General features: G+C 40.5%; 1 protein-coding gene across 9 annotated transcripts in view; it reads left to right on the top strand.

Annotated features, from left to right (window-relative positions):
* ENOX1 (ecto-NOX disulfide-thiol exchanger 1) overlaps positions 1–21,053 on the top strand; it is a 365,143-nt gene that overhangs the window by 262,248 nt on the left and 81,842 nt on the right. For all 9 annotated transcript variants that reach the window (XM_085059363.1, XM_085059338.1, XM_085059308.1 and 6 more), the window contains 3 exons: positions 3,098–3,271; positions 4,947–5,153; positions 11,754–11,987. In XM_085059363.1, coding sequence (XP_084915489.1) covers positions 3,098–3,271; positions 4,947–5,153; positions 11,754–11,987 — 615 coding nt within the window. The remainder of the gene's footprint in view (positions 1–3,097; positions 3,272–4,946; positions 5,154–11,753; positions 11,988–21,053) is intronic.

Below are 21,053 nucleotides of genomic sequence, written 5' to 3'. Positions count from 1 at the left end.
AGGACAGAGAAAGTAAACCTGGTCAGGGTTAAAAGCTATTCGTGCCTTCAGTAGTCTTGCTATTGACCTCAGCAGGGCTTGGATTAATGCCTGCAAGATATGGAATTAGATTTCAAGAATATTGACCGAGTCCTCTTTAGAATACCTCAGCACAGTCACCTTCTGAAGGCATGGAGTCCTGGCACTCCTAGAAGGACATTCCATGCATGTTGGACTGGACCCCAGCACTTTGCTTGTGCTCTTGTAGATTGATTCCAGTTGTAAAAGAAACTGATGACAAAGCCATGCACTTATTTGACACAGGCAAAGTTACTTATAAAGTAACATTTCCTTGGATGTGCCAGGAATTAGTGGCAAATAAATTTTGTTCCAGGAATTAGTGGCAAATAAATTTTGTTCCACTTAAATCACAAACCTGTTCTGATTAGCATGCAGCCTAAAAGGCTCTCCCTCCCCATGGCCAGATTCTGTGTTTGTGGGCATGAGTTTCCCTGTTGCCATCTCCCTTAGATTTGTATTTCTCTGTGTCTGCATCACTGCTAAAGGAAAATTCTGTACCTTATCAAAACCTGCCATCTGGGTGAAAACATGTCCCTGTGATTCGTGCAGAGTGCGCTGTCATTTCATTTCACTAGCCCTGGAGAGAAGCTGAAATGTATCTTGTGGTTGTCTTAAGGACAGAACAGCAATAGTTAAATATACCTTGTGGTAGCACTTGCCAGATGATGATCTTTTTCCTTGGCTGTGACATGAGGCCTGGAAGGTATTTATGGGACAGGGAGAACTTGGTCTTCTGTCCATCACCTTGTACCCCTGCTTCAGAATGCTGCAGGTCTGCTGTGGATATTGGATTCAATATGAGATTTCATACCTGGCTTGCACTGTAGCGGACCCTGAACTTGTCCAGAGGGATGGACAAAATGCCTCATTTGGCATCTCCTGATTCCAGGAGAGGACTGGTGTGGCACAGTGTGTTGAGTGCTCATGTGGTGCCCTGCTTGGCATACCACTGAGCTCTGTGGGACACGTTAGCAGTGAGAAGCAATGACGGAGTTCCACCCACAGCCAGAGAGTGCTGCACAGGGTGGTCTTCTGTGACTGTCAGAAGTCTGACTTGAGAAAATGAGATTAAGATTATTAGCATAGCCTAAGGACTCCTTTGAATTATGTGTTGCCCTTTCACCTCTGACTTTATCTTCCAGCATTCACCATGAATATTTAATATATGGCCACCACTGCATCTCACAGAATAAATGGCAGGCTCCAAGCTTCAAAGCTAAATCTGAAAAGCAATGCATATACATTGATACTGAAAAAAAGCATCACGCCCAGAGCAAATCCTTTTTCATAAACCCACTTATTAAAAAAAAGTAATGTAATATCATGACTTTTCATTAATACTAGTCTTCAATAAGCCTAAAGCAAATCCTTGCTTACTGTGCACTTGCTACGCTTGTTGTACAGGACTGCCTGAAGGTGGTAAAGGCTCACAGTCAGTGCGTGAAGAACAGGGAGCGTGCGGTTGAGAGAGATATGAGCTCTCTTAGAGCAGTTCTCAATCCTCCGTTGTCCTTCCCGGAGAAGCCGATTATGGATGTTTCACAGGAATAATAATGCTAATTTTCAGCCCCCACAGAGTGCTTTACACCTGCAAAGTGCTATAAAAATGTGAGCTAATGCTCACCGGTAAGTGAGTGTTGCTGTGCCTGTTTTGTGGATGCAGATGAAGATACAGAAAGGTCAGAGGGCTGACCCAGGGCCACATAGCTTCTCAGCAGCAGATTTAGGATGAAGAAATTGGTCTCTCTCTGGTCACATTTCATTCATCATGCTGCCTTGTAACAAGTTAGCTCTAATCTCATCTATCTATCTATCTATCTATCTATCTCTAAAATGCGTGAGAAGGAGTTGTTTCCCTCTTCCCTCTTTGCTTCTTCAAAATAAACAAGCACCTGAGCTACCAAACCCCATGTTTACATGTATCATTAAATACTTTCCAGTTGCTAGCCAGAAAACTCAGCAGAAAATCTGTAGAACACCGAAGTAACTCTCTTCTTTTAAATAATTGATGATGCCAAATAGCAGCAGTGTTATGCCAACAAAGAGATCGGTCTCTCAAAATATTTTATTCATTATGCCTCAAGAAACCCAAAGCCTTGTTTTTAACGAAAGCAAATTTCAGAAGTTGGCTCTCAGTTCCTCTGAAACATCTGCTTATTACAATTCTTGGTGTTAAAGCACTGGTGCTCCCCGGTAAATCTTTCAGCTTTAAGTAATACGTATGGAAGTCTTGGCAAAGAGATCAGGAAGGAGAAAGAGTAACGCTTGCCAAATATTCATTTTACTTTATGAGGCTGTAGTGGTATATGTTAATAGTACATGCATTGAAGAGAATCTACTAATCCGATTAAATAACAGGACAAGATGGAATTAATTCCAAGGTTCAAAAAGAGCCCATTCTGTGCAGCTGAAAATTTATATTCCAGGGTAAAATGGTTAGAAGTCTTGGCTAACTAGACTTCTATAAAGCAGCCAGAAATGGATCTTTTTCTGTATTGTTTGTAAATCAAGGTCACTTATATGAGAAGGCTATGTTGTGATAAATCTGTCTGACAATTAGATGGAGAGGGCATATCAAAGTTAAATTATATTCTTTGTACGCTTTGGGCAGAAAGCAATGTAAACACCGCAGTAGCATTATGAACAGAAAATTGCATTCCAGATAATAATGGATATTCATGGTGCATGGTTTTACACTTCAATGTGCTATGTTTTACTCAGTCATGTTAATATTTTAGATTATGTAACATTCCCTTTTTATGCATAGTTTATTTTTTTTTCACTGTGAATGCAGCTCCCTCCTCCTCATGCCCCTCCCCCTCTTCCTATCCCCTTCTCTGTCCTTCTCCCTCTCTCCTCCCTATTCTCTGCCTTTTCTTTTTCTCCATTTTTTGTTTTTCCCTTCTCTTAATTCTAACAGTGATGCTTGTGGAAACAAGCAAGGAAAACAAACTTAAAGTGAAATTGTCTGTACAAGAAAATTGTAACAAGTAGTTTCAAGATTTATAAGCCAGGATTTTATGTTCTATACTTACAGATTCAATCTGTGTACCAGGCTTTGATCCAAGCCTTAGCATGATGACTGGAATCACTCCAATTAACCCAATGATACCAGGCATGGGGTTAGTGCCTCCACCACCACCAACAGATGTGCCTGTAGTCAAAGAAATAATTCACTGCAAAAGCTGCACGCTCTTCCCTCCAAACCCAAGTAAGTGGATCTACCTTCCTAAATACATTGCATGATTTTTTTAAATCTAATAAGAGTGATGTTTTTTAAATAGATTACAGGTGAGTACAGTCTTTCCTTCTAAGGTCTTTCCTATGTGTAAAGCATGTTATGGTATAAGATGTAGGGTCACATAAAAAAAACTATGCAGCTTCTACAAAAAAGAAAAATACTTAAAGCAAAGTAACACAACATAAAGATCTACACTGCTCATAGTAGACATCTGTCTTTCTTGTAGATCAGAATGTCACAAAACATAAAGCTGTTTATCTCCAAGCTCCCCTTCAGGTGCCTGTAGTTAAATGGGACCAATCTGGGCTCATGCCCCTGAACACAATACCTTGCGCCCCAAAACTGACTCACTACAGTCCCTTTTGGGGGGAGATGGAGGCAGAGGGGGCTTCGACTTCTCTCTTGCCATTTTTCAGGGGGTTCAACATGGCAGATGAGTTTTTTTTTCTTTTTGAAAGCAGGGACCAGGTTCCCTCCTGTTCCTTCTGTGACTGTGCAAATGGAAAACTCTTCCCACTGAGATACCAGCTCAGGCACAAACCCTGATTTTGTCTGTGTTGGCCCCATGAGTTTACTTTCAGAGCCATCATACCAGTGACTTTCACTATCAGTGTGAAATGAGAACATTAAATATTCAGGTGCTCTGGATTTGCAGTGTACCCAGATCATAGTTTAATCAAACTGGTTATGTGTGTGAGTACCTATGTATATATATGTACACTTTAAGGTTGTAACCTCCTTTACTGCATTAAAGGGCAAAAAAACTAAGTCATATTAGTCAGATTCCTTCTTAGAGAATTACTTTTACTGCATATAAACAGAGTGAAGTGTTATGACAGATTATATTTTTTAGACAGCTTTCAAAAATTTAATAGTTTTCCAATTTAAGTGTGTATACATGCTCTCTGTATATACATGAAAATAACATTCCTAGCTACTCCACCTCATGAGCACTTGTAAACAGTGAGGTTATCCTTCCCCCGTGCTGGCGTCTGCTCCCTTATCTGGCAACAAGACAAAACAGATAACAGGCGGAGTGTTTTCATCATGCTGTCACTTTGTTGTGTTTCCCACTTTGTTTTTCTGCTTGCCGTGCTCCTGTTCTCTGAGACAGAAATGAAATTATGCTAATACCAGGGAAAGGTGTCCAGCCCAAGTGCGCAGGATGTACCCAGCATGGGCTTTGCTCACAGCCCACACACTTGGTGAGCGTGGCGAGCGATGGGTATGAGCCAGAGATGGTGAAGTTCAGGCTTTGAATGCACTGCTCTAGAGCTTGAGATCTGTGCTCAGGGTCAAATCAGTTGCTGAAGCTCCCCTGCTTTGAAACAGAATGTTTTTCTATTTTTCATATGGCTGTACAGGGAAAAAAAGACCCTTTTAGACCTCACTGTCTGTCCTAAAGGAGAACCTGCAGTGGCAGGAATTAATGTCTGAAACACCACCTAAAGCTTGAAAAGGTTTAGATTCAAGTAATCAATTTTATGTAATCTCTGCAATATTCAATTATTTCGCTTGTCCCTCTCTTCTGCCTCTATACTATGTAAAGTAACTGTTGCTGCCCAGAACTGATTAAAGGGGTGAATAGAGCCAATGGATCAAAAGACAAATTTTGTATTCCAATGTGATTTCTGTTTTGACTTAGATCTTCCACCACCTTCAACAAGAGAGAGACCTCCTGGGTGTAAAACAGTGTTTGTTGGAGGATTACCAGAAAACGCAACGGAGGAAATTATTCAGGAAGTCTTTGAGCAGTGTGGAGATATAACAGCAATTCGGAAAAGCAAGAAGAATTTTTGTCACATTCGTTTTGCAGAGGAGTTCATGGTTGATAAAGCCATTTACCTTTCTGGTACTTCACATTCTTTAATGGATTTTCCTTGCTTCTCATTTGTATTTTGTGATGCTAATGCTTGCTTATTTTCTTAGCTTTTATCTCAGCAAGTCTTTCTTGATCTCAGTGGCTGTAGCATGGAGTGGCAAGGGGCAATTCTGTTATTTCTCTGTGTCTGCCAAGACTCATGCATGGTGCTGTATGTTACCTATCCAGGAGCAATTTCCTGCCATCCCACAACAATGCAGTGGATCCTAAAATTCACTACAGAACAACCTTATTTTCGATTTACACAGGTTTATATAGTTTTGCTCACAGGTTGTGGAAAGAGGAGGGCACCAGGCCAGGAACTCTGCTGTTTTCCAGTGCCAATTTTTCTGATAGGCTGGCAATTTCCCTGGCATATTTTTATAGATTTGTGGTGCAGCCTGAATAAAGTCTGTCTTTATGCATGCATGTATTCAGCTACTGCATGGGTTAGATTCTGAGCCCCATCTGCAGGCTACGTCTGTTGCCTCCCATGACAACGAGTGTTACAGAAACTGGGGTGTAAAATTTCAGATTCTCTTTATTTTCCAACAAAAGATCAGACATAAAATCCAAAATAAAAAACAAGCAAACAAATACTGCCATTCCCCAGCCTCTAATTCATGGGGGGGGGGAAATTTAAAAAGAAGAAAGGAGATGAAAAACAACTCTGCTTTCACATTGTAGGCTTTATGACTGTCAGTGTCCTCTTCAGGTCACAGTCTCCTTCATTTGAGGATTGACTTGCTATCTGAGTCCTTTTTCACCTTTCTGAGGTGGAGTTGCCCTGTGTGTATTTGTCCCCATTCCACAGTCTGGTTAATCCATCCTTGTGGGTCGTGGAGAGACTCAAAAGCACTGTTTTGCCCCACAATTATAGTGTAACGCTTTCAATCCATATGCAAGGTATTCTTGAATAAGCAAACTCCAGGGTCTGCTCCTTGGCCAAGGCAAGCTGACACAGACTGGCTTACATCCACCCACCCTGTGTAGGGTGACCCCAAAGCACCCACTGGGATTATCCATTTGAGCCTGGGAGGGAATTAATGATCCAGGATACCTTCTTTGAGCTCCCACACAGACCATCTTCTGTTTAGCAGTAAGGACAGGATCTCAACATCCTGTCGGTGTCCATAGGAAGCTCACACAGCTAGAAACAAGCTGTCTCTCAAATCACCATTGATTATCTCTTAAAATGAAAGAAAGAAAGAAAAGAAGCTGCCACCTAAACTTTTGAAATATGTCATCAGGAAAAACCTAACTTTTTTGTTTCACAAAGGTTTTCTTTAGGATTTCTAGGTTGGTTCTTTTTTTCTTTTTTTTCCAACTTGGCTGCTTGCTTTAAATATCTGTTTGAAGAGCTACAGAAAATCATGTTTTATGAGATCTATGTAAAGGTTTCTTTGAAATGTTGCTATATTTTCAGATTTTTTCCAGATCTTTATTCCACCTGGAATTTTTCTTTTTTGGTTTTTTTTAGGTTGTTTGTTTGTTTATTTTCTTTAATTTTCACTTCATTTTTTCTCCCTTCACCCCCATCCTCTGTTCCTGATTTTCGTCCTTCTTATTTGTTTGTTTATTCATGTTACTTCTAAAATGCTGTAGATCACTGCAGCAGATAGAGGCATCACAAGCAGCAGCACATTTACCAGCTTCTGTCTAGGGGGCCCCAGCAACAGAACAAAAGAGGAGCACACCAGATTCAGTAGGAGCTGGTATTACTGTATTATGATAAACAAAACAGGGGCACAAAAGAAAGCAAAGAAAAGCTTAGAAATGCACAGTCTGCTGTATCCTGGGCCAGAACCAGTATTCCTCTAGCTCAGTTTCCTGCTTCTCAGCCGTTGTCTGCATCCTTTGCTTTGCTCCAAGTCAAGTTTTATTTTAATTTCATATCCCTTGAATCCTGAAGGGCCATAAAGGTAGGAAATTCCCTGTGCTGCCATGTACCCTCATTCATAATGCACTAGAGTGCACATTCAGAAGAAGGGAAATTAGTAGAAATGGAGATGAGAGATTCTCTTCCTCATTCTGAATTTTCTGCAAATTTATTTCCAAGTTTCTAATCCATCCGTCCTTCTGTTTCCTTTCCCCACAGTCACACTGCTGACTGTGCTTCCTCTCATGCCTGCTCTGCAGCCTCCCTTCCCATCCATTTTTTCCTCCACACCTTTTCATTCTTCCAAAGTCCTGTATCTAGTGTCTCTGACCAGACCAGGGAAAGAACCTGTGGAACTGACAGAGATGAGGAAGAAATGCAGGAGCACTCTGTAGCCAGGTTTCACTTCTTTTTACCAAGACTGCTGAATTCTGCAGATGAAACAAGAAGCACTGACTGTCCCCCGCTACTGCAGAGCAGGGAGGTCTGGCACTAGACAGGGGCATGTTTTATTTGTATTGAAATAGTGGGGGAGTTTGCCAGTCTTTATTCCATTCTCAAACATAATATATTCTGAAATGGTGAGAATAAAGCATATTTTTAAGGCATTTTATTTTCCCTATAAGAGACAAAAGAGATGTACAAGTTTAGTATGTGTGTTGTATTAGGGAAAGTCATGCCTTTGATATTTCTGATATAATGATAATTTTGTCTACCTAATCAGTTTTATCTGTCTACCCCATCTAATCTCATCAAGCTTTGCATTTATCCCCTGCTTATCATCAGAACAGAGCAAGTGATTACAAAATTCATCAACTTGTTTAATCACTGATTTTTTTTTTCCTTTGTATTCCCAAGGAAACGTGTATGAAAAGGGAGACTGGAAGATGGGTAGAAAACTATGATAAAAATGTCAACTTGAGGAAGGCTAGGTTCCGTTTAGCCTTTAAAGTTGTATTTTGATCTCACAAGAAAAAAACTTCCTAAAATAATCATGTCAGCCCATGAGAAAACTCCTTCTGAAAACTGTGTGTACTTTACCCGTTTGGCTGACAATTCAGAAACTCCTGCAAATGTTGATCGCCTCGGACTTGAAAATATGGGACAAACAGGTGTCTTGAGACAGACCTGTTTATACCCCAACAGCCCATGCATGCATTTTTCCTGTGCTGATATTTCCCCCTGTGGGTTTCCTTCAGTGCCATTTACTTGTTTTATTTTAAGTTCTCTCTGATCATCATTAACACTCTGATCTAGATACCTAGTTAGAGAGCAGCTATTGGCCAGTTCCCAATATAGCAACACTCAAAGGTAAGTCAAGCCATGGAGTTTGCACTAGACCTGTGATATGAAAATACTGTTTGATTTTTATTTAGCACCTTCATTAACTTCTGTTTCTGCTCCTTTAAAGTAAGGATCTTGGCAAGTTCCCAACGTCTTTTCCTCTTCCATTGTGTGCCAACCTGAAATTAAAAATGACAAGCCGGGCACGAAGTTAATGCTAGCTGCAGCCCTGAGCAAAGAGATGGGGGAAAAAAATTCATTGCCCATGCATGAAGGGGAGGCAGTGCCAGGTGTTTCTCTCTTACATTCTGACACCCTCAAACATCAACAGGGAGACAAGGTATTGAAAAAGAGTGAGCTTCCCAGCTGCCTTGGGGCTCAAAGTTTCCAGCACAGATGGGGTCTGGGGATCCCCTGTACAAAACAGAACCTTCCAGTTGTGCATGCAGAGTCTTTCTGGTTATCAACCCATAGAGGAGTATGTTCTACACTGGCCGGAACATTGGTCCTGTAGTGTCTGCAAAGCCTAATTTATGAGGGTACAAAAAACCATCCTGAAGGCATTTGTTGTTTTTGTTAAAGGAAAGATGCCAAGCCATGAGCAATCTGATGTGATTAGGAAGCTAACCCTGCTCTGGACGAGGTGATATCCAAGGTCTCTTCTTAGCTAGGTTATTCTAAGTTTCTGTGCTGGTGGAAATCACCTGGCTGGCTGACCCCCTTCAGTCTTTAGAGTTAATAAAGCAGTCACATTTTTTTAATGTGATTCATGGTAAATTTCCAAAATCTGTTAATTTAGAGGCACTTAAAGTGGTTTCCTAAAGGGAAGCATTTGACCAGTGCTATTGCAATGTACACTGTTCAGGTTTTTTTTCCCATTTAGTTCAAAAGTGAGGGCTGCTTTAATACAACTCAGCTTTGCCAGTGCACACAACCTATACATGCACAGTCCTTTTCATTAGTTCTTTATTCAGCTTGTGTGAAAGGCCTTGAAGTCCACAAGCCTCCTTGCCTCCTGTGCTGTGTTTCTGTCTCTGCCCAAACCTAGCCTGCTCCTGCCAATGGAGGTGAAAGACAAGGCGGGGACAGGAAGAGCGATTGAGTCTTCCTGGAAAGTGCAGCCCAGCTGGGAGATCTAATTTTAGGTTCACGAGACCTGGCACCTTGGCAGTGTCCTTTACATTGCTGATAATGTTGTTCTGGCACAGAGCAATCGCTGTGTGAGGAATGCAGCTGGCACGCCAAACTGGCGGGGAGCAGGGGGCTAACATTTGTCACAGTTATCAGGGTAGCTGCACCATTGACCCCTTTTGGCTGACTCCTTTGTGCCCACACCTCTGTGGGTAAAACCATTTAATTACACCCTCATTAGTGCAGGGCCCAGTTCTCAAAGGTCAGCCACGCTCTTCTTCTGTTGTGTCACACTGAATATGGCATATCTGTAACTCTTCCCTTCAACACCTTGGGACTAAGAGCTACATGTGTGGTCACTAAAAGCCTTTTTGGGGAAGGAGTGGTGTTTACTTCTCTGAGCTAGTGAAAGCAAAGCAGACTTTAAAATAATAAACAGTCCCCTCCTTTGCTGCTCCTGCAATATCCAGTTTTACTTCACCCCAAGCTCCTGAACCTTAGAGACCCAATTTGGTAGGTTCAGTTGGTAGGAACCTACCAAAACCATTCCCTGGTAAGGCAGTTTTTTATGCCTTCTGGTTTTGAAGGACCTCTGAAACATTTAGCTCAAGTTTTTCCTCTGGGTTTGGGCTTCTTGCTGGACAATGAAAGTCATACCTTTTCCTCACTTGCAGAATCCTTAGCTGAAATTCACAAGAGGCTTGAAAGGAAAATGTCAAAACAAAAGTCACCCAGATTATTTTTTATTTGAAGGATCACTACATATATGGATATTTAATGCCTTTGAACCTATTGTTGCACATGTGCTGTAGTACAGACAGTCCCTTCTATTCATACAGCAGAGTGTTTTTCCAGCAGTAAAACAAGCAGACTATACCTAGATGTGCATTTCTGCAAGGATGTGTTTAATCTACTACACAATTCTTAGCTTTTCTGTTCCTGGAGGGAGCTCAGCACTGGGTTTTAACTGTGGTGGTGAGGTGCTGAAGCTCTTCAAACCACAGGCAAACCACAAGACTGGCAGGTAGGTTCTCTTGGATTGCTGTTCAAAAGCAGCAAACACCGTTTTTCCTGACATTTTGAACAGGAATTTCCTCTCCCTGGAGTTATTATGCAGTGGTTGCAGTAGTGTGTGTTTCTGAAGAGCTTCCTGTGTGCCAGCTCAGCGCAGATTTCATCTCTGCAGCATCCTCTCACTTGAGAAATCTCTGCTGGGCTGTTGCAGGTTGGCATGGAGAAATTAGAGCTATCCTGTGTAGACTGATTAATTTTACCTACATTTGAAGGCTCCATTTGCAGCTTTCTACATAGTATTTTCTCACACTTTCTCTGAGTTGGCATTTTAAAATTTAGACAAACTGCTCTGTGTATACGTTTCTGTCCTCGAAATAAAACTTGGAAAAAGACAGGTGCCCAAGTATGGTTACAAAAAGCTCCTTTACTAACTTTGGCACGATTTGTTTGTCCTCTGACAGTAGTCAAGAGTTTTAGCTCGGAGCAGAGCCTTTTTGTACTGCTGTGTAGACTTTGACTTAAAGCCTTTGCAGTCTGCTAACTTTAGCATATTATGCATTGACCAAATTTTTAATATGCTATTAGTATTCCTAATCTGTCCCTACTTTAGAAGTTACTTTAAGGAATTATGAACTCAATTAATTTGTAGGTGATTTATATTTGCTGCTAGTTTATTTTCACTGGGGAATTTGAAGATAGTGGTTGCAATTGTAAAGTCTCAAAATTTGAGATCTAGCACCACTGTAGTTATGAAACCACCCTCTTTGTGACACTAGAATTTATGTAGCACAATTTCCATGTTCACCTCTAGTCATGGTTTTTGTGAAATTCAGCTTTTCCCCATAATTCCAGGTCCTTTGGCAAGCTGGAGAAAAACACTAGACTGAACATGATCTCAGCAGGAGCAGGAGACTAAACCAGATCCATTTTTAAGTAGTTGTATTTTTGTTTATCTGGCTTTTGTGCTTTTAAGAGTTAGGAACACCAAGTAAAAACTACATATTTTGAGAGACTTCTAAACAGAAATGTAGTTTCTATACCTTGGGGTTGACTTTTCAGTTCATCTACTGTGTTGATAGGTGGTGCAGGAAATTGTGAAGAAAAATGAGTGGATGAATGTTTATCTTCTTGTGAAAACATGATGATTGATAGATCCTGCAGAGATATGTGGGAATCTCTTAATGTACATTTTTGCCTGGCTGCACTTGTAAAAGGGGAAAAGAAATGAAGAGAAATTTAAGCAAATAAATCCTGCAACAGTTAGTTCTACTTGTTGATTTCAGGTTACCGCATGAGATTAGGATCTAGCACAGACAAAAAGGATTCAGGTCGCCTTCATGTTGATTTTGCTCAGGCAAGAGATGACTTTTATGAATGGGAATGCAAACAAAGAATGCTGGCCAGAGAAGAACGCCACAGACGCAAAATGGAAGAAGACAGACTGCGCCCTCCTTCACCTCCGGCAATAATGCATTATTCTGAACACGAAGCTGCTTTGCTGGCTGAAAAATTGAAAGGTAAGCAGCATTTGCTACTTCTCAGTTTATTATTCCTTAAGAGCAGGAGCCATGCAGAAGTCAGAGCAGAGAAGCCAATTTCTCTCTGATGTGTTTCATTACTTGCCCTGTTAGCTTTCCCCATTGAAATGGCTTTCTCCACCATTTCTATGCCAATGGTAATGATACTCACCCACCTGCTAGAAATGCATTACATCTGTCCATCTACCTGTGCTTTAACAGCTAAAACACAGCCTGCAGAATGCTGCAGCAGGGTTTGTTCTGTGAAGTTGCTGCCATCATATATCTTGGAAAAACTCTCACTGTAAGACAACCTGTTGCAAGCATCCTGCTTAAAAGTCTGATTCTTAAAATTACTTTAATCCTTGACATGTACGTTGCCACATCACATGCATTTGACTGTCCCTGGCATTTAAATTGCCCTCATGATCTGTGTTTTAATGTGCCCCTCAGATGCAATGGTACAACTTATCTCTGACACACGCCACCCATTCCTTCACTCCCTGTTTAGGGTCAGAATTACTTGTGCAGGATAGTGTCATGTTTTGGTATGTGTTTGCTTCCTTCTTTGTTTTTTTCTAGGTACATTTACTGAGTTAATATTTTTCAAGGGTGCACTTTGAGGATTCATTTTAATTTTAATAGCTAACATAAACAGTGAGAAGCAAGGAAATAAAGTTTCTCATGGTAATGAAATTTAAAAGAAATATCTAGCAAACAACTCTTCATACCGCTTAGAGCTGTATTTGTTTTCATTAAGTGTTTTGCAGCTGTGTTTGGCATTCCTTTCCCCATGATGGCCAAGCACATTACTTTACTGTGTGCCAGGTCACAAGAAGCTGTGATTCTTGCCACTGTTTCAGAATAATCTAGATTAGACTTAGACTAGCTAGCTGTCATCACACTGGTCTCTGTTGTAACTATGAAACACGTTTGGGCAGCCGAAGAAGGACAGTGCAAAGTGTTTCATCCTTGGAGCAGAGGATGGCGCAGAGATGCACCCTGCTGTCTCTCTGAGTACTGCATTGGTTGCTGTTAGCTGTCGCTGCTACCTCAGTCTGTTACTAGTTTGGCTGACTCTCATCCCCACCATATACACTCCTCCATAAAATAATTCAGTAATAACTGATAGATTGGTAAAATAACCCAGATGGATTGGTAGACCAAGAGAAAAGAGGCCCTAATATGAGAAATTATAATTCATACCTAGCTTCCAGTCCAGTTTTAAATCCATCTGGTTATAGATGAATATTTTAGGAGTTAATCTTGTGTAGGGAAGTTTTTCTTTATGTAGTAAGGCCTACAGGTTTCCTGAACTAAACCAGAAAATGCAAGAAGTCTGGACAATTTCTTCCATATGGCTAGTCATTGCTTGGGGCAACTGAATGTGGGTTTTTGCAAGATGTTTAAGATGACTATATTTAGAAGAATTTTTCTTTTCATTATGGGAAGTTTCCATACTTAATTAAAATCTACCCCAAGCATTTATATCTTTGGTTCTCCTAAGGGAAATTTAGCAAGAGCTTGACATATATGCTCAAGTTTAATATAAATTTTTTTTAGCATGATATAGACCAACACTATGTGCATGACTGTTTCTCCTGAAATAAACTTTCAGAAAATACGTCATTAAAAAAAAAGAAAAAGAAAAAAATGGTAAGTTTATTTTTTTATTGGTTGAAAATTATTAAAATGCAGCAAAAGAATATATTGCAATTTTTAAAGCTTTGCTAATTAACAGTTGCCTTGTTATGAGATTAATGACACCAGCCCTGGATCTGTACAGATAGCTGGGGGTGAGGAATGCAGAAAAAAGCCCTTTCTTAGTGGGCATGAGCTGTGCCCTGTGCTCAGTAGTACATAAAGCAGAGGTGGAGCTCAAAAATTGTACTGGTCTACTTTAACTTTCCTATGGCATCATAGCCACTATCTATAAAATAGTGGCATTAAACATTATGGGCTCCCTTGGGCAACATGGATTCACCACATGAGCTCTTTGTGACATCCTAAAAAAAGAAGTAAAGCAACAATAAAGAAAATTCTTCAACTCTGGTAAAGGGCAGTTCATGTAACAGAATCATAGGATCATTAAGGTTGAAAAAGATCTTTAAGAACAAGTTCAAACATCATCATACATTCACAATTTAAATGTGGACTTCAGCGAAGCTAGCAGAATATATATATGTGTGTATATATATATATATATATATGCATACACACACACACACACAAAGGTATGTTAAACTTAAAATCTGAGGTCTCTGTATATAACCACATTTGCACTGCTGCAAAAGCCTGGGCAATTCATCCTAAAGTAAAGAAGGATCACAATATATCTGCACTTGGCAGGATTTAACTTGAAAGATTGGGTTTTGAGCAGATGCTTTGCAGTTGTTTTGAAAGGAAAGTCATGACCTTGCTGCAGTGCCCACTTGAAAAGGCTCCTGAGCTCTGTTGCCAGCTCATGAGACAGAGCTGCAGGTGCCCAACATGCAGGTTTCAGCTCCTGCAGTGCCTCCAGAAGTTCACAGAGCAGCGCTAGCTAAAAAGCAAGCCAAAATAACTAAACATATCTCATCCCAAGATACTACTTTGCAATCACAGATGTAGATAACTTGGTCTTGAATCCAAACAACTTTTGTTGTCAAAATAACCTTGGAAATTCCTGATGGTAAGGAAATCTTATGGTGAGCAGATATGAAGCAGGCTTATCGGCCACTCCCCTTATGTGGTCCAGATATTTTCAGAGTCTATAAGACAGATGGCAATATCTTTTTTTCATCTTCTGCAAGCTGCAGCATAAGACTAAGAAATCATTGTTTTTGTGTAACAGACTTGTTTGGAAACTCTTGTCCCAGTGTTGTCAGCATATCCCTGTTCCTCTGGTGTGCTGAAGTCACCTGGTACAGCAGTAACAGTGGGTGAGAGAGTACAGAGGAACTTTTGTGCCTGTTGGAAACAAAAATTCATTGTAAAATTTCAGCCAGGTAGTCTCTACTGGTGTAGAACACCAGTTCATAGAACAGAGGAACCAGTTCTTCAGTGCCTGGTGACTGGGGCTGAGAACCCCCTGCATGTGAGGCCTTGTATACCTGCAAAAGCATGAGGATTTATGACATACTCTCCATTTCCTGTGGACTACCCCAAATCCCTTCATATCTGCAAAGAGCTTGGTTTGAGCACTTGATTCTTGCAGATATTAGAAAAACCCATCAAACCAGTGCAATTTTTCACTGTTTTCCAATTCAGAGTGCAGCAAACACTGCTGGTATATGTGTACCTCCCTTTTCTTTTTTTCCTTTTTCCTTTTGTTTTATCCTTTAAGATCTTCAATAGTCCTGCAAATGAAGTCCCTCTTAACACTCTCCTTGTTGGCAGTATGGACATTTTTTTCAGCACCATTCGTGTCATTAGCCTGAGCCTCGATTATCAGAATGAAATGAGCTCCAGCATTCCAACAAGATGAGCAACATGAAGAAGAGCATGAGCTCCTTCTCATCTGTGTTTCCTTGAGGAAATACCTCAATAAATACACAGATGTGAATTCTGGGAATCCAAGGTCATTTACAATGAAGTGTAAATGTTATTTGCCTCCTTTAATAGCCTTTAAATATAGCCCCTGAGTTCTTGTTTTGACAAAACCAGCAGAATATTGTGTCTTCTGCTATTACATTAGAAAAAAGAGATTTTCTCTTCTTCTGGTTCATTGCAGCATTTGTGTGTGTCTTTGAGATTTTAATTCCTCAGTGTTAAATCAGATGCGTTATTACTGCACAGTGAAATGTGTCAGCAGATATTTAGGTTCAAATTTGCATGCTCTGACATCTGTTTTCCTGGGTGCTTTATAAACAGTTGAGTCATGTGTTGCCCAGAACATCACATAACTAGAGATAGGCTGAACCTTTTAAGTGGAATGCTGCTCTGTCAGGTGCATTGGAACAAAACATTTTAATCTGTGCTTATGACATTTGTGTTTCAAAGCCGAATTTTGAACATTATGGTTTTCTTAATCAAGCATATCTGTACCTAATGGTATCATCTTCAGAAATCACGTCTTGCAAATAAGCTCCTTTAAAATGCTACATCTGTCTTACTTGCTATGGGTAACTAAATAGTTCCATCACCTAACAAAGACATCTCTTTATATCTGAATATCTGTGTTTTTAAATATTTTGAGCAAAGGAGACATAAATATCTGAAAGTTATATACAATACCCTGAAATTTACCTCCCTTTTTAATATAGTGTTTCTTTAGGAGCACGGGGAAGTTATCCGTGTGGTTTTTCATTTTAAAAAACATAATTTAAAAATCGAGAAGCTGCTTCTTTGCCAGGCACTGTATTATCCCCTGAAGAGAGCACAGATTGGAAATTTAAATAAATAGATGGCAGTTACAGTAGAATGAACTAACCAGGTATGTGCCTTGTACAAGACTCAGGTAACATCAAGCCTGACAATCTCAACTCTTGCACATCGTTTGAAATACAAACAACATTTAATTGCTTGGGAGATAGGATATTTCACTAAGAAGAAAACCACACTGCTTTCATTATCACCTTGCACTTGAGAGCCAGACTGGTGGAGCACTGCAGAAACAGTGCAGATATGCAGAGAGACAAGTCTCACCCAGAAAGGATCGAATTCAGTGCAGGGCTACGTCAGAAGGGGAGGCAAAGTGAGATCCCATGAGCAAATCCAGTGAATGCTGGGTTTAAATGCTGCTGAGAGACTCCAGACCTTTTTTAGCACAATCTTTTTTTATTAGTGGTATATCAGGACAGAGCCCTAAAACAGACATGTTTCGATGCTTTAGCATCAAATCTGTTCACTCACCCTTCCTGGTTTTAGATTATCATTTTCTCCTTCGTTCTTCCATATGCTGCTGACATCTGCTGTGGCACAATACATCTGGCTCCGAGAGCCTCGCACAGGGGCTGTGAGCAGGCACACTGCGAGGGCACTTTTGTCTGCTGGCAGAAAAACATAAGGTGGGCTCAGATATTAGCAGCCTGGTAACCCAATTCCCTGGGCACCTCCCTCCCAAAGCCTGCAAGAAGTACACTCACTGCTAAGTGCATCACTAAACGCATCCTCCCTCACCTAAGGTGTATTGTATCAATGCAGATTTTGAGGTTTTAATATAAACCCACTGGATTAAATGCACCACAGTGCAAAATGGCTCAAGCTAATTACCAAGAACTGGGAAATGGCAGTTTGCTGATCTGAAAGTTTGTGGTGTGATTTTGAGAAATAGGGAGGAAACTCAATACCCTCATAATTACTTTTCTTTGGAAATAATGGCATCAGCAGGAGAAGATAATGGATTTCTGTGTCTCACATGAAACACCCACCCCTGGAAGAATCTTGTGTGATTTAATTTGAAAGAGTGATTATGTAGGGGGAAGAGACTACTTTTTAATATATCCTTTAGTGAACATGTGTATGTTTTTTTATCAAATCTAGTGTCAGCTAGACATTTGTTACATAACTGAAAAGTTTCTTGGTTATAGCATGGCGTTAAGGTTATTTAAAAAATAGCAAGGTGGATATTAATCATTCTTTAAAAGAACCCTTTGGCAGTAAGAATTTGTATTTCTTGATTATCACTTGTTATGCAATGCCACTGGGTTAAAAAAATGTTATTAATCCCAAAAGTACCAGACTGATGTGTATGTTGCATGGCACAATTATATAAGGGATTTGAGCAGGAAAAAAGAAGGTGAGGGTAGTAGACTGAAGAGTTGTGTTTCTAGGTCAGTGGCAGGCACTCTGTGCAGAAGAAGCTCTTAAGCCAAGAGAAAAATAGGTTGTCATTTTGGCACCAGAAGTGGTGTGTGCTGGGAAGCAAATTGTTCCTGATGCACAGGGGAGCTGGGCTGAGCCTGCTGATGAGAGAGGTTAGTGAACCTTTTCCCTGACCTGATTACCCCACAGCAGTCACCTGCTTTGTTTTTGTTCTTTTTTTAAAATTGAATTCAGTCTTTTCAGTTTAGAAATCTTAGTTATAGTTTAATAAATTATCAAATCAGAAGACAGATTAACATTAACCTTGGCCGCACATCCTCCCCTGGCTGCAGTTATATGTAATGAAGAAGTTTGCATCCTGAGCTGGCCTGTGCCACCTTCCTGCAATAACTGAACTGGGCCCAGTTTGACCAACTGGAAGTGGAGTATGAGCAGCTAAGCAGCTCCAGGCAGAGCTGAGGGCAGTGTAACCATGAGCAAAGGGGTAGTGCTGAGCAGGTGGGCATGAGGCAGGGAACACATCTTCCCGTGGCACTGCTGCAGCTGACAGAGGACAGGTAGTTAACAGAGGCAAAAGAGGAGGGGTGCATCCCTCCACTCTTGTCCTCTCTCTGCCTGCCCTGCAGCACAGTCACACTCAGTGCTCACAAGAACACCTTCCAGGGGTGTTTGTTTGCTGGGTTTCTGCTGGTCAGGGCAGAACTTGGCATAAAGGTATACCTGCCCCTTCCCATCTTACTGAAAGGCCCGAGAACAATGAGATCATTAATGCAACCCAAAACATAGGCAAACAGCACAGGGGCTTTCTAGGCGGTCAGTGGAGTAAAGACCAATAGCTCTGTCTTTTCAGCATCTCCCTGCAAGCCTGGAAGGTTGCATTAGGGGAGCAAGATTAGGGGCAAGAGATAATATGTGCTGACTCTGGACAATACCATAGCCCATAGGACAATGTAGAAGGGTTGGTGTGATTTAGAGAGGCTCCAAGTGTTGTGTGAATTATCTCAGATACTTTTCAAACATCTGAGAAAGGCCAGGGTTGAAAAGATAATAGCAAGGCTAAATCTCTAGCCCAGTGTTTGATCTTGTCCTAGCTAGAAGTCCAGCATGAAATGTCACTCCTGAAATACAGAAATATAAAGTTAGCTATATTTCCAATATATCTATAAATGTAAAAATTACAGAAATAAGATTGTTTAAATGTCTGGCTTCAGGGTGCTGAATTAGTCTATATCGTTTCTAATGGCTAAGGCCTTAGACACCATCACCCAAGTTGTGAAAACACCTTATAGAGGTGCTGAACATTGAGAGATAAATAGTGACATTTCAGGATACTCTGAGCTGAATTCTGCCTTGTGTTACACAAGAAAACTCCATAATCTCTGTCTCCAACACCTTTTCCCAGTGTACCATTTTGTAACAGTTCTTGTCATAGCTTTTTCAATAAAAAGTTTATTCCAGTTGGGGTTGCTTAGAGGTGGTCAAATTACAAGCAGAAAAATGCAAAATATTTGTCAACAATCATTCTCTTTTTTCATAGAAATAGCCCTGCTAAAAATTTTCTGGGCAGCTCTAGGGACGCATTTTCTGTCCTTTATATTTCATTTCGTCTAAGTTGTGAGCTAGGATTTAAATGTCAAATACCTTTAGTTGATACAAGAGGAATTTGAAATACCTTATCTCTAGAGCCCTGTGATTGAGTCTGGCAGCACCTGGAAGTCTCTATCGACAGACTCCCAGCAAGCCATCCTCGGTGGATGGGTAATCTTCAAACGACACAACGTGGTCACAGCTGGTGTTAGAGCTGAGCACCCTTGCATGGGGACACACATGGGGACACACATGGGGACACACAGGTGTGCAGATTCTGGGTGGGTGTTTGCAGCAGGTGCATCGTGGAATGGTTGGGATTACTCCAACCAAATGTGCGTCTGTTTGGAGATTGGAGTCTGTTTTTGTTGCAGAAATGTTGATACAGGAACAGGCCAGCCCAGGCTCCCTTTGCAGCCAGTTGAGGGAAGCAGGCACTTCTGGAGCACAGTTCGCCTCACTGCTACACAGGCAACAAAAACAATGCCTACCTTATTTGCTTAAAATATGCTGTAACTTGGAGGAGAAAAAAGCTCTAGGAGTAAGAAATAATTTGCCGCATGCTTATTTTAAAAGAACAATTACATATGGGAACATGTCTTATATAAAGGAATTTATTTCAAGAGTGTGTTTTTAAACAGTGTATAATTATGTGCATCCTACCATGAGGGAATAATTTTGAACAGAATTAGGAGTTTTGTTTTATTTTTTTTTAATGAATGGCTGCAATCATGAGGCAGTTCATGCTCTGTTTAAATTAGATTCCATTGCTGCATTTCTTCTACTATCTATCTACTAACTAAGAAATAAATGAACAATCTCGTATAAAAATCTGATTTTCTAAGGCAATCTCTCATTGCTCAGAAAGAGTCACTGTATTCTGAATGAGGAAAATGAATTCAGGTAAGTTACCTCATGCCAGTCACTGAATTCAAGGATGTAAAAGTTAGAAATTAAGGTGAAATAAATTGTAAAACTGTAGAGAAAAGATTTTATTAACTAATGTGTTCCTGTTGTGCATGTATTACCCTCTAGCATTTTTGAATGTATCTTCTAATTATGTAATCAATGAAGATGCTGATGTTTACCAATGAAAATATTTTTTCCTGCTAGTACAGAGCTGTGAATTAACTATAACTGTCCCACAGACATCTGCAGCTCCCTGGAAGTACAGTGTGATGAAAACAGGTTTTCAGCATGTCCTTTTAAATGGGTAGAATCTATGTGGCAGAAGGATGATATGTTTACGAACATCCCTGACAGACACCTACTGTGCCTGATAAAAACAAAACTAGGGGAGGGTGTTTTTATTTCATAGCGACTCTATAGCAGAACAACACATAAACAAGTACTGGGGAGAGATTAAAGCAAGAAAAAGGGAGAATGTTTCTGTGCTCTTGATTTTCCTCATGCATGAAAACATGCTAACATTGTCAGAAACCATTGCAGGTTATTCTTATTTACTAGTGTGATTATAATAAACATGTTCCAGGGATGATTTCTTGCCTGTGTTGGATCTTTGGCATCCAATTCCCATGCAAATCAGCAGGCTGAAGATTTTACCTGAGTCTTTTAGAGAGCCTTGTCCTTGTGTTTCCTTGCAGTGAAGAGGCTTTGCATGAATCTTGTTTACATTTGGCTTTTCTGGGGTCTATATTCAGCCAACCTCACTCATCAGAGCCACTTAATACATTCCTGCTGCATATGTATCCAGCAAGGCTCAGAAGTGGAGTG

Source organism: Lichenostomus cassidix, chromosome 1 (genome assembly GCF_008360975.1).
Source record: "Lichenostomus cassidix isolate B80296 chromosome 1, HeHo_3.0, whole genome shotgun sequence".
NCBI lineage: Eukaryota > Metazoa > Chordata > Aves > Passeriformes > Meliphagidae > Lichenostomus > Lichenostomus cassidix.
Note: the sequence above shows the minus strand (reverse complement) of the source record. Positions and strands in the feature narration are given on the sequence as shown.